Below are 17561 nucleotides of genomic sequence, written 5' to 3'. Positions count from 1 at the left end.
CAGTATTTTGAATGCAACGGCCATACAGTGCACATGCTCCCTTAATGGCGTTTACCACCCCCACTGACCAGTATGGTGAAGTCATCATTGTTCACACATGCGCATTCCAGTCCACTCTCCTTGGCTGCCAGGTTACATCAATGTCATGCAAACCATTCTCATTATATTAACAAAGCTGGGCTTTTTCCAGCCACACCTCATATATACTATGTTTAATTTACCCATTCGTTCACCAGTGGACCCCTGGGTTGTTACCTTTTGGCTACTGTGAATAATGCTGTTATGAACATGGGTGTACAAATATCAATTTGAGTTGCTGCCTCTGATTCTTTGTGTATGTACACAGAAGGGAATAACTGGGTGGTATGGTAATATGGTAATTTATGTTCAATTTTTTGAGAAAATGCCATACTGTTTTTCACATTGGTCGTTCCTTTGTACATTCCCACCAACAGTGCACAATGGTTCCAATTTCTTCATACTAATGTCAACACTTCTCCTGTTTTTGTTTTGTAAATAATTGCCATCTTAATGGGTGTGAAGTGGTATCTCATTGTGGTTTTGATTTGCACTTCCTTAACGATTAGTGATGTTCAGCATCTTTTCATGTGCCAATTGGCTATTGGTATATCTTCTTTGGAGAAATATTTATTCAAGTCCTTTGCCACCTTTGAATCAGATTGTTTTATTGTTATTGGGTTGTAGGGATTCTTTATATATTCTGGATGTTAACCCTTTATCAGATATATAATTTGAAAATGTTTTGTCCTATTCCATGGGTTGCCTTCACTCTGTTGAGAGGGACTTTAGATGTACACAAGTTTTAAATTTTGATGTAGTCCAGGTTATTTTTTTATTTGTTGCCTGTGCTTTTGGGTTCATATTCAAGAAATCCTAGCCAAATCCAGTGTCAGGAAGCCTTCTCCCTATGTTTTCATAGTTTTATTTCTTACATTTAATTTTTTAATCTTTTTTGAGTTAAATATTTTATATGGTGTAATGTAAGGGCCCAACTTTTTTCCCACATGCCAGAAGGATTGGTTGAGGCTCAGGGGAATTGTCCTTGACAAGAGAAAGACTCCACTCCAAGTTACTTTCCCTCCCCAGGTGCTGCTGATGGGTCACTGGAAGGGGAAAAGGCTTGCCTGCCTTGACTCAATGCAGAACAACTGCAAAGTTCATCACAGCTCTAAAGCTCATCCCCAGTGAACCTCCCCTCCTGCCCAGCCCTGCTTCCCTTATTTCCTCTGAGATGCTCCTGAGAGCACTGCCCAATCAATTTTCTACACACAAGTTTTACAGTCTGTTTCCCAGGGATGCCAACCTAAAACAGTGGTCTAAATATATTTTTAAAAACACTTAAAAATATTTTATTTATTTATATTTAGAGAGAGTGGGAGGGAAGGAGAAAGAGAGAGAGAGAAACCTCGATGTGTGTGTGAGAGAAACATCGGTCGGTTGCTTCTCACACACCCCCAGCTGGGGCCTTGCCTGCAACCCAGGATGTGCCCTTATCGGGACCCGAACCAGAGACCTTTCATTTTGCAGGACAACTCCCAACCCACTGAGCCACACCAGTCAGGGCCAAACACTTTTTCAGTAGATGTTTCAGTTATTCACTTGTTGCCTTGCAGATCCAAATCCACCTTCAGAGTCAGCACTGTCATGTGGCAGCTGGACCCTGTACATTTTCCCTTTACCAACTGGCACAATATTAAGCTTTGTCATTAGAGGGCACTGGAGGGATACTAGAGGAAGAAGGGGTTCTCTTCTTGGTTTCAGGGTGCTCAATGTGGCAGACTCTCCCTGCTCATGCAGCTTCTCCAAGCCACGGTCCTGCAGCATGTGGCAGTCCAGAGTGCCCTTGGGCAGTATCATGGCAGATTGCTACCACAGCTTCCCCAGCACCCTTGGGTGGTTTTGCCTAAATTATGGCACCTCCCTTGGACAGGTTGCCCCAATGCCCCAGAAGGTAGATTGCCAGCCCAGCAATTCACGAACTTCTTTGAGCCATCCAGTGACCCACAGTCACCTCCCATGAGGTCTAGATCTCGGGTCCGGAAGTGCTGCTTCTCCGAGAACACTTCTTCTCAGGTTTGGCAATACTGGCCCTTCATTATGCCCGCTATTCCTAAATTTTTAGTGTTCTCTTCGTCTTCTTACTATTCATTTCCTCATTACTCTATCCTCTTTGTAGTCAATAATTCTATATATTAAAATTTCCATGTGGCTCTGCAGACAGAAAGGTTCCTATTATTCCCAGTCAGGGACCATGCCTGGTTTACAGGCCAGGTCTCTGGCGGGGGGGGGGGGGGGGGGTTGGTGCCAGAAGCAACCAATTGATGTTTCTCTCCCTCTCTCCTTGTTTCTCTCCTTCTCCCTCCTTTCCCCTCCTCTAAAAATAAATAAAATCTTTAAAAATTTTTTCCCTATCAATTTACTATAGGATTTCTAGACCTTCTTAGATATTGAATAATACAGTCAGTTATGAAACAATATGAGTAGTGTTGGTCTAGTTTAGCTAGGAAAATACAACAAACTATTCATGCAGAGAAAAATAGAAGCTAGAAGAAATCTTTGCCAAAGGCAAAATTAAAGTGTTTTTGTTTTATTATCTTCGGTAACTTTTTATTTTCTAGGTTAGGTTATTTTATAAGCAGGAAAAATATTTTAGAAAGAAAAACAGTACCATATGAGCTTATAAGGTCCTGGATACATGCTGAATACTTAACCAAGTAAATTAACTGGCCTTATGAATAAAGCTTTGCTACTCAAAATATGGATGTTGGATCAGCAGCATCAACATCCCCTGAGAGCTTGTCACATACCTGCTGTATTAGAATCTACATTTGAACAAGATCCCCAGGTGTGGCATCTGTATGCTCAGACATAGAGATTGAGAAGACTGCTACAATTTAACTAGTAGTCTAGAAAAAAATAACCCAGCTCTCTCAGGGAAGCTAACAGTTCCTTTCTAGGAATTTTGATGCATGGAAATGGGTAATCCAGGACTTTTCTAAAGAGCAGTGCTCAAAAATTCATTCATTTTCACCCTGTATCTATCATGCACCGAGGTAATCATTTGAAGTCTTACGTGATTACACTGATTTGTTATTTATCGATGAATAATTAGTTGCTTTATTTTTAACACTGGGTTCCCTACACAGCAGAACCAGAGGCAATTGCTTTTGCACTATTATTTTATTAGGAGTACAGTTCAAGGGGGAGGAGGAGAGTGGGATAGGAACCCAAAGCGGGGAGAAGAGGGAGTTAATATGGGGTGGAATATGATGTTTACTGCTGTCAAATGCAGCTAATGCAGTGTGAGCACGTGCCCCTAAGACACGCCTCCTCTCGGACCATCCAGGTACTGGCTCCTGTACCTGGGTCCAGTGTTTGCCCCTCCTCCTGCACTCTGGTTTCCACATGCATAGGTGTGGGTGTCTAAAGAAGCCCAAGGTAGAGGTGACACAGAAGTGCTAGGCAGAAGGTGAGATGTGCATAGGAAAAGCAGGAATCAGGTGCTGTCAGACTGCCCAGTTTGAAGTTGCTCAGAGCCCATAGAAAGCTGGTTACCATACCAGTGGCTGAAATAAGGGAAATTATTGATAGATAAGATCAAGGGGGCCCAAAAGGGTGAGGAAGAGGTGTCTCACACAGAAACACAATTAAAAGAAAGCTTCTTATAGAGACAATATGTTCATGACTTGAAAAGTTTGCATCTATAATTATGCTGTTTCTCAAATAACACTAACATCTCCACTTACTTCTAAGAATGTGTCAGAGATGCTCGCAGATTAAACCTCCTTGAGATAAATCAGTTACGAATGAAAATTACAAGGATAAACAATGAAATAGAGTTTCTAAGGAAGAGAATACTTGATCTGGAAGAAATTAATAAATCTCTGGGGTAGGTACTTCTTTTTTATTCAGTATCTGAGGGAGCTAGGGCCTGGGGTTGGAGTGGAAAAATTGTGCTAAAGGGTTTGTCCTCTGACCTGAACTGGTGTGGGGCAAGATAAGAGGTGGGAATCATGTGTGGAAGGTGCCCCGGGCTGATGAGAGTGTGTGATGTCTGTGGGGATCTGGGAAGCAGAGCAGAAAATCTTCAACCCCTGCAGTCAGGAGACCTGTAAAATTTCAGAGGCAATCCAGCCTCCCAGCAGCAACTACTGTGTGCAAATCACACACTGCTGTGTACACCCCCTCCACAGGTGGAGGCGCACAGTGGTTTTAGTTTGCTTTTCAGTGAAATTGAATTTACAAATCTCACCCAGCAAAGGAAGAAATCTTGCTGGGTGCAGATGTAGTATCAAACCAGATATATTATAGGTAGTTTAGCTTCTTAAAGATGTTCAGTCATAATCTTCTGGAGGACTGAGAATGGGGTTGGTTCCCAGGGGAGGGATCTAGATTTTACCTGTAATCAAGTGAGACAATATGTGCCACTGCCTGTAACTCAGGATCTGACACCTGTTAGTTTCTTTCCTTTATTCCTAGCTGTGTTGCCAGCACTTCCTCACCCTTGGGGGCCTCACTGTCTCCATCTGTTAAATTGGGATTGCAAGTCTTGATTTACCTGGCTCATGGAGGAAGAGATATATTCTGAAAGAAAAAGCAAAACTAAACTCTGAGGAACAACTCAGTACTGTGAGCAAATTTCCAAGGCTAATGTGTAAATATCAGAATGTCAGTTTATCAGAGTGAGAAGTGTTGAAGGAGCACTCACCATAGGGAAAAAAATCTTGGGAAGCTGAAATAACCAGAGGATTGCTTGGTGCCCAAGATTTCAAAGCATGAGGAATGAGGTGGAGACCTCAAGCCCAGGGACGCCTGTCCTGTGTTGGCTCTCAGATCACCTGCTCTGGAAGATATTCCATGAAAAAGAAAGTTCATCATCACATAAGTGTGAGACACATTCTCTCAACGCTGTTGGTGATTCACAGTGCAGAATTGTCCATGGTGCCTGCCAGCCACAATTGCCAGAGGCTGCTCTGTGAGTTAGACTGTCAATTTCCAAGCTGGGATACTCATATCAGTTGGCCAGCACTGCCTCACCCCTAAAGACCAGTGGGCCTCAAACCTCATTGTGCATCAGAATCACCTGCAGTGTCTGTGACAACACAAATTGTCGGGAACACCCGCCCCCTAAATTTCTGATTGAGGTGAGGGTGAGAACTGGAATATCTGACAAGTTCCCAGGTGATGCTGGTACTGATGCTGATGCTGCTGGTAGGTCCTGACCACATTTTGGGAATCACTGCTCTAGAGAAATCTGCATGGAAAAGCAAGTTACAGTCATAAAGTGGGGTGCTTGAAGAGCTAGCATCATCAAGCTATAATCGCGTGTTGCACCGATTTTTCAAACAAAGGTGTATCTCAAGGTACCTCATTCTCTGACAGGCGGTCACTTCCTGGATGGTCCTCAACAGCTGAATCCCTGTGAGCTCTTTGCTGTACTTTCTCTTCTCAATCACTCCCTGATACACCGCTTAGGGTTTATGATTTGACTTGTTCCACTTTGCCTTCCTGAGGCTCTGGGATCCTTAGGTCTATTCATTTTTAGAAGGCTTCCTCTACTCGACCACCAAGCACCCATGCTCTGACTCCCTCCGGCCCCGGCTTCTGTTTGCGGCATGTCTGTGGTGGAGTTGACGTCTGGAAATTGAACTTACTGACAATCTGTTTGCTTTTTCCTGAACCTTTGCACACAACCACCTGAACTGTACAAGTCTTCAGTCTTTCGGACTAGAAATAGGAAAAAGGGCTTCACATTTCAGGAGCTTTCTTAAAAAGGAAAATAAATAAATAAATGGCGCAAATTGTCCTTCCTCCAATTTGTTATTTTTAGCCCTGGGGTAGATGTTTCCAGTAGTCTTAAGGTCTTCCTCCAATGAACGTGCCCAACTGATATGTGAGGTTAACGTGTCCTTTAGAACTCAGACTTGGCTGCAGCTGGGAGAAGATTAGGAGGTTCAAATTAGGTGTCAAGCAACCTCTGATCAGTGAAAGTGGACCCTCTCCTCACCTGACTCCTGTCCATCAGAGGAAAGCTAGCCTTGTCCTGGGCCCTCCCTGCAGGGCCATGGCATCGGAAGGTGGCAGGAGGGGTGCTGGGATGTTTACCTTTCTTTGACTTCACTGCACACCTCAGGATGATAAGACAGATATGTCACTGCCACACAGCAAACCATTGGGCCAGATTTCATTTACCTCTTCAAAACTATTGTTGAATCATTGTATATTTTAAACCAAAATATCCCATAGTTACTACCTGCTATGTGGGGGTAAGTGGGGTGGGGCAGGACCACGTGGTGAACAGTTACAAGGTTGACATTTGTCAGGTGTCTCCATTTGTCTCAACCAAGTTTAGGCAAGTACAAGTACAGTTCTGAAATCAGTATCCCTTACAATTTCCTTCTTTGTGGTGGTTGATCTCACCAAACAGACTTTAAATTCCTTTCCTAAAAGCCACACTTTTCATGCCATGAATGATTTTTTTTTTCTCCTAGTGAAAAGCAAGAGGAGCTGGCAAAGCAGCATGAAAAGCTTGTCCTGTCACTCAACCACACGATGGGGGAAAAAGCTACTACTGCTATTTACATCAATGAGACATATACCAGGATAAACTTGGAGAAAGAAGAAATAAAATTGCAAAAAAAAAGCCTTCGAGATATAGAGGAAAAAATTGAAACAGAAAGAGCAGAATATTTGAAAAGAATATCAAAGTTGAATGAAGAGGTAAGTGGCATGATTTATTTTTTTGTAATACTGAATCATACAGAATCTTGAGCACGAAATGGGAAATGATTTCCTTGTCCTCAAGACTGGCCAGAACTCCTGTGGTATCTTCTGTGAACACTGTGCTGGGAATAGAGCAGAGACTCGAGGACATTGGAGCCCCATGGGGAAGATGTTTAATTGTATAGCAGCAGTATCTCTGTTCATGAGAAAGAATATGAGTGACAGGATTTATATCACTGGGGTAGCCCCTTACCCATATGCAACCCTATAAGGGACCAGGAATTTGCTTCCATGTCATCTAGTTGCCTTTGACAGTTCTGAGGCCTATTCTCTATGAACTAGACTGGGGAGTTCAGCCTGGTCCCAGCCGGCTGCTCCTGCTGAATGAATCTGTGGGGAGCGGCCTGCAGAGGGGCTGGGCAGAGCCAAAGGCCCTAAGAGAAAAGAGTATTTTGAAACCAGCAATTTTTTGAGGGGCTCTGAGGTATAAGTACAGCTTCTTGCTATATGCTAGGCCATGTTATTAAAATTCATCATTAGAATAGTTTACTGTTGGTGGTTCTTTGTTTTGCTTCAATTGCCCTAGGAGAGGCAGGACTATCTCCATTAGGGGGTCCCAGCATCAATCTCTTCTTCCTGTGGAGTGAGGGCTTAATAAATACATGGTGAGAATTCCTGGTGAGCTCCTGATGCCACTCTTCCCATACCATACTAAACGTAGTATATATTGAATATAGATAGCTCAGCCTTTGTCATCTTTGGAACAGGCTCTTTGTGAAGGAGCTGGTTAGGAGTCCCTTGGGCCAACTGCAGCTGCTAAACCAAATTTGTAAAAGTCCAGCTCCTTGGACCTTAGCAGGATTGAAGCTGGCTATTTGCCTAGATTGCAGTGCAGGAATCAGCTGAAATCCTGTGGAGGGCAGAACCAATGAAATGGCACTGGTCCCGTCAAGATAGCATAAAATATACAGAACAAAATGGAGTCACTCATGTCAATCAAGATGGCTGCCAGTCTCCCATGACACTTCGGTTCAAGAGGGAAACTACTTAAGTCCCACTAGTCACATCTGGCAAGGAGACACACCAAAGGTATTTGCACACATCATCAGAACAGCCATGTCTGCAGAGCCAGATCACCAATTTGCTCTAGGGCAAATATCCCACTTGCCATCAGGGATGCCAAGACACTTATCAAGGGAAGAGACCTAGAGTGTTGAGTACACCACTCTCAAAATATAACTGAGGCAGTCTCCAGCCCACTGCCAAGACAGCTGAGCTCCACATACCAGAATGCTGCTCTACGCTGTGCTGATCTCCTTTGGCATCAGCCACTGGTGGCCATTGTCTGCTCTGCTACCCACCTGGCTCCAGAGATCCCTCCTTGCAAGATGCTGATGACACCCTTGCCTACCATACTGTCTCCTGGACCTGCAGACTGAGACTTTGGAACTCTGGTTCATTATTTCCCACTGATTGCTGTGTGTGTATATATGTTGTATTTCTCATAGATTGTTAAGAGTATGAGTAGGATATTAATGTATGTTGATGTTCTACTTTGAGAGAACTTGCATTCATAAAAGCTGACTGAATAGCATAGCATAGTTACCTTGTGTGACTCTTATCTATTCCTTGGTACCAGGCTGCTCAGCAGGCAGCTAGCTGAGCTGTTGCATGACTGACATATAGGAAAGACTATATTGCGAACATACACTCATGACAAACCCATGTCTCAAAAATAGGGAAGGACTCTCGTCACTGGGCAAGACCTTACTGGGATTTATTGTTCTCACAAGGAAGTGGAAATTTTAAGACAACAAGGACCAAAAGGCATTTTACAGTTTTATTTTTTTTAAAGTATATTTTATTGATTATGTTGTTACAGTAGTCCCAATTTTTTTTCCCTTTGCTCCCCTCCGCCCAGTACCTCCTTCCCCCAGCAATCGCACCACCACTTATATACATGAGTCATGTATATAAGTTCTTTGGCTTCACCCTTTCCTATATTATTCTTAACTCTCCCCTGTCTATTTTGTACCTACCAATTATGCTTCTTAATCTCTGCACCATTTTCCCATTCATCCCCCTTCCCCCACCCAGCTGATAATCCTCCAAATGATCCCCATACTTATGATTCTGTTCCTATTCTGGATTGCTTAGTTGGATTTCGTTTTTATTTTTTAGATTCAGTTGTTGGTAATTGTGAGTTTGTTGTCATTTTAATGTTCGTAGTGTTGCTCTTTTTCTTAAATAAGTCTCTTTAACATTTCATATAATAACAGCTTGGTGATGATGTACTCCTTTCGCTTTACCTTGTCTGGGAAGCACTTCATCTGCTCTTCCATTCTAAATGATAGCTTTGCTGGATAGAGTAGTCTTGGTTGTAGGTCCTTGCTTTTCATCACATTGAATACTTCTTGCCAGTCCCTTCTTGCCTGCAAAGTTTCTTCTGAGAAATCAGCTGATAGTCTTATAGGCACCCTTTTGTAGGTAACTCTCTGCTTTTTTCTTGCTACTTTTAAGATTCTCTCTTTATCTTGAAACTTTGGCATTTTAATTATGATGTGTCTTGGTGTGGTCCTCTTTAGGTCTAGCTTGTTTGAGACTCTCTGTATGTCTATTTCCTTCACCAAATTTGGGAAGTTTTCCTTCATTATTTTTTCACATAAGCTTTCCATTTCTTGCTCTTCCTCTTCTTCTGGCACCCCCATGATTCAGATGTTAGCACGTTTAAGGTTGTCCCAGAGGTTCCCAAGCCTCTCTTCATTTTTTTCAATTCTTGTTTCCTCATTGTGTACTGGTTGACTGTTTTTTTGTCCCTTATATTCCAAATCATTGGTTTGAACCCCAGTTTCCTTCCCTTTGCCATTGGTTTTATGTGGATTTTCCTTCATTTTGTTTAGCATAGCCTTCACTTCTCCCCTTATGTCTTTACCATACTTAAGTATATTTGTCAAGCTTGTGAGCATCTTCATCATCAGTGTTTTGAAGTCTACATCTGTTAGGTTGGCTATCTCCTCACCGCTTAGTTCTCCCACTGAAACCTTGATCTGTTTCCCCTTTTGAGTGATACTCTGTCTCCTCATCTTGACAGGCTCCTGTGTTTATTTGCCTTTGTGTCTTAGGTAGAGCTCTTGTGCCTGTTATGTTGTAAGGGGTGGAGCCTTAGGTATTCGTCAGTGTGAGGCGACCCATTCACCACATTGTGGCGCTGTATGTGGGGGAGGAGTCTAAGAGGGAACAGTGCTGCTTGCTCAGCATTCACCCCTTTTCCAGGCACTTCTCCCACTTGCTGTATGGGACTGGCGCCTCTCTAGCTGTTGCCCTGGCCGTCGTTCCCAGAGTGGGTGGGTCTGCAGACATTCTAGGACCATGGGGCCCTTTAAACAAGCATACTCTGCTGAGAGACCAGCAGTTTCTTCCTCCACCCCAACCCCCACTGGTTTGCACAGTCAGAAGCAATGAGGCTTTATTTTCCCCAGCACTGGAGCCGTGAGCTGTGTGGTCTTGTCTGGTGCTGGAAGCACTCCCCAGGTGTCCCTCCCTACTTTTTAAAATATGACTATGCCTTCCACTGGCCTGCCGCTGTCCCTGCTGCTGCTGCCACCACACCACATCCTCTCTTCCCTGGCTCTGCCCCTCATACCTGTCTGGGTAAGTATTTCTTCTTTATATCTTTTTTTGTTGGACTTCTATGCAGCTCGAATTTCTGGAACTTCTAGTTGTCTCTAGTTTTGACATAGTTGTATTCCTTCTTAGTTGTGGAGAGAGAGTCAGCATTTCTGTCTAGGCCTCCATCTTGGCCAGAAGTCCCATTTTACAGTTTTCATGCCGTGTTGACAAGGATGCTGAGCAGCATTGGGATCACCCCGTTGTTTCAGCTATGGGTGAAAAGGGGCCACGTAATGCAACCGAGAAGCTCAGGAGAGGCCTGCATGATGGCCTTACAAACTCAGAGACTTAAAGTAACCACATAGAATGGTCTGAAATTAAAAACTTTCTAACTAAAAGCAGGTCACGGCAGGCAGTCATGTCCTAAGCTAGACTCTTCCCTAGCAAAGGTCAATCTTTACCTTAATTGGCCTGTCTGTTGTCCTTACGCATCTACAATGACATACCTTTGGAGGGCCAAATTTCCTTTTTTCCCCCTACCACTCAGAGCAAGGCACCCCACCAGAGGATGACCACAGATCCCCTCATTGTTATTGTTTTCATCTTCATTGTTGGCTGTTACCTATCTTGGACCCCCCTATGTAAAAGAAGTAAGTGTTTATCATTTTACTTGTATCCAATCCCAGAGGTCTCCTCCACTTTGCTTTCTCTAACCTCCCTAATCTATCGCCAATGGATTTCATGTAACCCACTTATATCTTCTCTTCTGACTGTAATGTAGAAAATAAGGTACAAAACTGCCATTTATTGTAGCAGTCTTGTAACCAAGCAAGTGGGCTTGTCCGCATGGCTTATTGACACATGACGCAACCACAGTGTTGAAAAGAAAACAGGTTTTTATTTACAGGATTCCAACCTCATGGGGGCTGAGACCACTCCTGCTCAGAGCCCTACTCTCTGATAAGACCCGGCACTTCTCTTGCTCCCCAAAAGGCTATAAGCCAAAACCATGCCCCAAAGTTCCCCATATCCTTATTTCTTTTGAAGCCAGCTGTGAAAACAGATCATGGTCCTCTTTGGAATGTGCGCTTGTGGGTTTCAGAGTCACCATCCTCTCATAGCAGCTCTCTTCCACAGGATCTGGGGCACACTGTTCTCAGCCTCTGTGTCGTGATTCAGGGGAGCATGTGCTGTGTTACACTGGACCATGGTGGAGTCCAGGGGGGCACTCGTCCCAAGAGAGTAACTTCTCTGTATGCCCTTCAGAGAAGCAGAAGTCTGCAGTTCAGCATTTCCAGTCACAGCTCACCTCCAGGCATCTCTCATGAATCCACGCTTGGTCAGGCAGGTCCCCGCACAGCTCCGTCAGCGCTGCCGTCATCTTCTTCAGGCAGGCTTTCCAGTGGGTCTCCTCTCCTACACCAGACCTCGTAGCCGACCTTCTACACACCAGACACAGTGGCAAAGCGGACCCCTTCTCTTTCAGCCCTTTTCTCCACATGCCTTCCTTCTCTCTCTTAGCCCGCCCTTCTTCTAAATGCTCAGCTGGGAACTTCCTATGTGACATCAAATCGAGCCCCACCTATAATATACTACTTTTACCAGTTCCCCAGTATCTTTTGCCTTCTTTCAGCTGCCATCTTTAGTCAGGGCAAGAATTCCCTGTGATGCAAGTATTTGCCTCCTCTGGCTTTGTTAGCAGCCACTATATGCTCTTAAAGTCAAGTACACCATTTGTACATCTTTCCTCCTGGGCACCATCCGTTTCCCTTCAGGAAAGACAGGGGTATTAATTTGCCATTGTTATGCAAAGTATCTTTACACAACGTATCATCCACTTCCCCCTTCCCCCAACCAAGGAATGTGGGGAATATTTCAGGGGACCCCCACCCCAACTCTGCACCCCATTATATTCTCTCAATCCATTAAGGTTTTGCTTCTTGACAATTGTAGTCAGTTTTGCTCAAATTAACTCATAAAAACTCTTACAGATTTGGAAGTTTCTTAGGTTGACACAGCCCTCTATTGAAATACTATTCTATTCTCCCTGAGCACCATAGACCCCCAAGCTGGACCAGTTGAGTTAAGTTACAGGGGCCAAAAGTGGGGTGTGTCTGTGTGGGCATGGCTGAGTGGGGGGTGGGTTGAGGAACAGGGAGCCCTCTCCATTTCTTTACTTCCCCTGGGAATTAAATGGTCCTTCAGCAGTGGCATTGGATCTGTGCTCTGGCCACCAGAGGAAGGCTCCGCAGGGCAGGATCTTGTCTCCTTCCCTGCTGTGTCGCAGCACTGCCAACAGTGCCAGCCATGCCTCCCATGTAGTGGGCACTCTATGATACTACTTCATTGAATGAACGAATGCATTTCTAACTTCATTGTAAGCCTACAGGGAAGTTTCCCCTCTTCCTATTCTTTAATGTAAATGTTAAAGTGCAAGAAAAAAAAATCTCAGAGGAGCTTAAAATCTCAGAGGGAATTTGCAAACATGACAGGTGCTTCCTTAGGGCCATCCCAGTCTCTATCACAACTACTCAACTCTGCCACTTTAGCACAAAAATAACCCTAAAGAATTCCTAAATGAATGAGAGCAGCTTTACAGAAACCGGTGGTGGCTGGATTTGGCCCAAGGGAGGTCGTATGCGTACCCCTGGGGATCTCCCTGAAAAATGGCACCAGTTAGGATACTTGCAGATGCAAATAGCGGAAGCTCTGACCCAGACTGGCTTAGACAGTAAGGGCGCATATTATCTCACACAGTAGGAATTCGCAATGCAGAGCGGTCTTGGATGAGTTAATTTGGAGGCTCCTCCCTCCTCTCCATGCTTCTTCTTAATGCTGGTTTCCTCCAAGGTCGCAAGATGAGTGCCAGTGACAACTGGACTCTGCTTCTTTATTCAAGTAAAGATAGGAGAACTTTTCCTAACCAAGGACGATGAGTCTTCTTTGATCTGGCCAGGTTAAGACACCACCCACCCCTGGCACAATAATGGATCCTAAAGGAATGCTGCATGCCAGTGGGATAGACCAACTGAAGTGGCTGTGAAGGAGTCAGCCACTGATGTTCACTAAAGGCACATGATAGGCTGTGGTAACAGCCTGTTAGTTAATTCCCTTTACCTTCTATGAAAGGGGAAAAACTATTACAGGTATCAGAGTCTTCAAACCTGTAAGATCTCCCCTAACACCAAACAAAATGCTTTTTTCTAATATTATATCTATAGTTGCAAGACCTTGGGAGAAGACTTAGGCCAAGCATAAACACAGAATTTAATTTTCAGCAAAACTTATTGATCATGAAGTTTCCTTCAACTATGCCCCAGTGTAGAGATAGTTGTTAATGATCACATTCATTTAGAGTAGCCACTTTGGGTGCCTTGGCTGGTGGCTTCGATGGAAAGTCATCCAAACATATGTTTTCGTAACTTTTTAATGCAGGGTTGAATATGCTTTCTCACCCCCTTACTGCTCTGTTAGTTAGCGTTTTTTTTTTGATCATTCATTTTGCCAGACAAATCCATTGATGTGTTTCATTTTGATAAGAAGGTAGCATACTTTATATTCTGATCACTTGTCAGAATATAAATGACAAGTGATCAGCATATGGGTGTAAAATGTTAAGAAGTTGCCCAGGATTTTAGCTGCCCTATCTTCAGTGATTTTGTTTTCTCTGTCTTTAGTCTGTTTGGTTTCCCGTTCAATAGTGTGAAATTAGGTTTCCAGACACAATTCTCCATTCTGTCCTTTGACTCTCCTGATCTGCATAGCACACTGTAATCCGGTAACTATGGCTATGGCATTTTACTAGTAAATTGCTACAATGTCTGTTGCTCTTATATTTGCTGTACATAATCATTGTTCTATTGCTCTTATAAATTTACTACTTCAACATTTTATAATTACGGCTTGGTCCTTGTGGTTCACTATTTTTCCTGTGATGCTATAAAACAGGGAAATGCTGATTTGTTTTTTGTTTTTTTTTATTGTTGGTATACTTAGATTGAATATGGTATGCTTACATTGAATATGAATTAGGTTGACAGAATAAAAAAAGATTTTCTAAACTTTGTTGTCCTCATAAGCTTTTTTGATGGGTTTATTTGTGTCACTACAGATTGTTAAATATGAAAACCTCTGTGAGCTTAAGAAACAGGACACTTATCAAAGGAAGAAAGAATTGGATACATTAAGGATTAAAGAGACAAATATGAAGGAAAAAGTTACCACCACCACAGTGGTAAGGAAAATAAACTATGTTTTTCAAGCTGGACCCAGGCACCTCAATATACGCTACCTTTAATATAACCAGTAACAGGAGTTTTAAAAATGGAATTGACTTTAATTTACCCTTATGTCATTCTGCACACCCAAGGCTCTGATACATTTGCCTTCCCTTTTCTTTATTGCAAAACTGCATTGTAAACATATGTTTCACTACAAATGTTCTTCATCCATGTTTCCTTTTTAAAATCATGCTAATGTTTTTTCACAATATCCAATTGTGTCTTTTTCAAACATCTGATTAAATATTAAGAAAGATAACTTTTTTCAGCATAAACATAGCTATCGATCAAGGTAAAAGAACAAATAGCTTTGACTTATTGATAATACTCATTCTACTCTCCTGGAAGAACATTTTGAAGATGATTATGAAAATATATATTTGTTTATTTTTTTAAAGATAAGCAAAATGAATTTATGTCTTGAAAGTTGTTTTTATAATTTTCATATCCTCACTGCTATATTTGGTTCTTCTCCCTCCCAATTCTTTTTCCCTGATGATTTCAGAATTATTTCTGTTCAAGTTTGTATGTTGAAGAAACAATTATAATGGTTGGTTGCTTTTATTTTAACTAAAGGATACCCCCAATGTAGAAGTTGAATGGGTGGTACATGAATATTTAGTCAATTGGACTGCTGTCATGAATCATTTGACAATGATTGAATGCCATAATTTTTAAAAATTTCAATAGGTTCTTAGTGATCACAATTTAGAGATAGCACAACTACAAGAATCAATAAGACATTGGGAACAACAGATCGAAGAAATAAAGAAATTCTGTAGTATCCTGGAGGATAAAATGTAAGTATGATACTTTATTTTTACTGAAGCATTTCTAGATATTATGTTCCTTTCATTAAAAAATTTTTTATTTGATGAAAATTAGAATCTTTTAGTTTACTAAAATGTGTGTAATGGTCAGCTTTATAGAAGCGCCTCTTTATTTGAAATTAATTGGTCTTTCAGGTGATTAAGAGGAAATATTGGGGATGACACTGTCAGCTTAGGAAAAAGAAGGAACTCTGTGGAATGTATTATCCCCTTTTCAATTCCTGACTTCCTGCAAGCGAATATGCCCCCTGAAGGCTTAGTGAGGCCTGCCACAAGGCTAGAGCCTTGCCTACTCATGCTGTTACAGCGGTTGTTCTTACTCAGGGGTAGCTTACAGAACATGCTGAGAAACTAGAGGGAAGCCTCAGGGCAAAACTTTTTACCCATGGGACTGGAACCAGAAACTTAAGGAGATCTTCCAGTCCATCCCAAGGCCCCCTGTCTCTCTTCCTTTTGCAAAACTGTTTCATTCTTATCTTTTTATCTACATGCTGTGTTCTCTTCCTGGTTAGCTCATGGCTAACCATGGCCATTCCAGACCCATCTGTCTTTAGAGATTGGCCAGCAGATTCTTCCAGGAGAATTCCCAGATTTCCCATCAAAAGCTGTTTAGCTCAGCTCTGGACAGAAAGGTGGGGTCTTGTAATACAAATATGGCTTCTGGGCCTAACCCAGGATTCACTGACAGTTTAAAAGACAAATTGTGAACTGAGAAGATTCTGCAGAAGACAAGTAATTCCACATGTGGAATCCTGTAATAATATGGCTCATTTCTACATACACAGGTTTAAATGCACTGCAATTAAAATTATGTATTCTAAAGCAGCACTTGCACAGCACAATAATCATCATCATCGGTCCATAAAATAGGTCATAATCTTTGACTCGGTACCAGATTTAAAATAGGAAAACTCAAGTATTAACTGCAATTCAAACTCAGAATAACAAATCCTTCTCTTTGAAAGTGATTCAACAGTGTTAGTTCATACATGTATTAAAGAAAAACTAGGCAAAAAATCATAGTAAAAGATATAGATTAGCTCAAATTATTTCTAGGAGTTATGATTGAAAGTTTTGCTATACTGATGAAGTTTTATTTATAAGCATTCTTCATGTTAGCTGTTTTAAATATATGCTCAAGAAAAAATTAGGATTCATAGATTTTCTATTTATAATGGCTCATCTTTTTATTTCTCAACCCCAGCTTTTCAAGAGTTTTCCTTCAGTTGGAATCTCACTGAGAAAAAGTGCTTTTGATTAACTTGGCGATTGAGTATATAGGTTACTCCCTTTTTATTAATAAAGCTTTACTTTTTCCTCTATTTTTTTTACTTGACCAATTTTTTAAAATTTCCTGTATTCTTTTTATTTTCTCACTTAGTTCATTTTCTGTATCTCTGGAAATGAGGAGAGGTAGCCTAGTTCTTGCTTGGTGGACTTAAAGAATCAAACAGTATTGTTTTATGAAATTCTTTAAGAATAAATTGTACAAGAAGCAAATAATTTGCACAACCCATCTTTCTATTAGTCTATAAGCCTTAATTTTCACCCCATAAAATCTTTAACCTGCAAACTTGTTACCTGTTTTGAAGTTAAAATATTGAGGAAAAACAAAAATCATACAACCACAAATTTAAATTCTATTTGTAGATAGCTAAGAGTACCTCAATGCTTCACAAGTCCAGGGGAGTTATTGCTATTTTAATCTTTATTTTTAATTATTATTGCTATTCAGCATGATATGTTTGCAGAAAAAAGGTGAATGAGTGCCTACCTTTCTAAATTGCTATGATCTTTCTTTGCCATTCAGCTAGTTTTTAACACACAGGAAGTAATGGACTAGAAGCTAAATGTTGTATATTAATGACATTCAATTTCTGACCAAAAGTAGATAATACCATTATAGGGTGGGAGACTATTAAAATTACAGATGTTTTTTAAAAGGGCTGAAATGGTTTCAAAATTTTCAAGGTTACCAATGACTTCCATCCTGCCAAACTTTAGTGATCTAGTCTATTCTTTAAAGGTCTTGAATTCTTAACAAAATTTGACATAGATAATTACTTTCATCTTCTGGAAATACTTTCCTCACTTTGTT

General features: G+C 41.6%; 1 protein-coding gene across 1 annotated transcript in view; it reads left to right on the top strand.

The window, feature by feature from the left end:
- Positions 1 to 17561, top strand: part of CCDC175 (coiled-coil domain containing 175) — a 58744-nt gene that overhangs the window by 5798 nt on the left and 35385 nt on the right. Inside the window, exons 4-7 of the mRNA XM_090270941.1 lie at positions 3775 to 3910; positions 6513 to 6741; positions 14465 to 14587; positions 15324 to 15433. Coding sequence (XP_090127067.1) covers positions 3775 to 3910; positions 6513 to 6741; positions 14465 to 14587; positions 15324 to 15433 — 598 coding nt within the window. The remainder of the gene's footprint in view (positions 1 to 3774; positions 3911 to 6512; positions 6742 to 14464; positions 14588 to 15323; positions 15434 to 17561) is intronic.

The sequence above is a fragment of the Furipterus horrens genome, unplaced genomic scaffold, assembly GCF_987537825.1.
Source record: "Furipterus horrens unplaced genomic scaffold, mFurHor1.1.pri manual_scaffold_3, whole genome shotgun sequence".
In the NCBI taxonomy this organism is placed as follows: domain Eukaryota; kingdom Metazoa; phylum Chordata; class Mammalia; order Chiroptera; family Furipteridae; genus Furipterus; species Furipterus horrens.
Note: the sequence above shows the minus strand (reverse complement) of the source record. Positions and strands in the feature narration are given on the sequence as shown.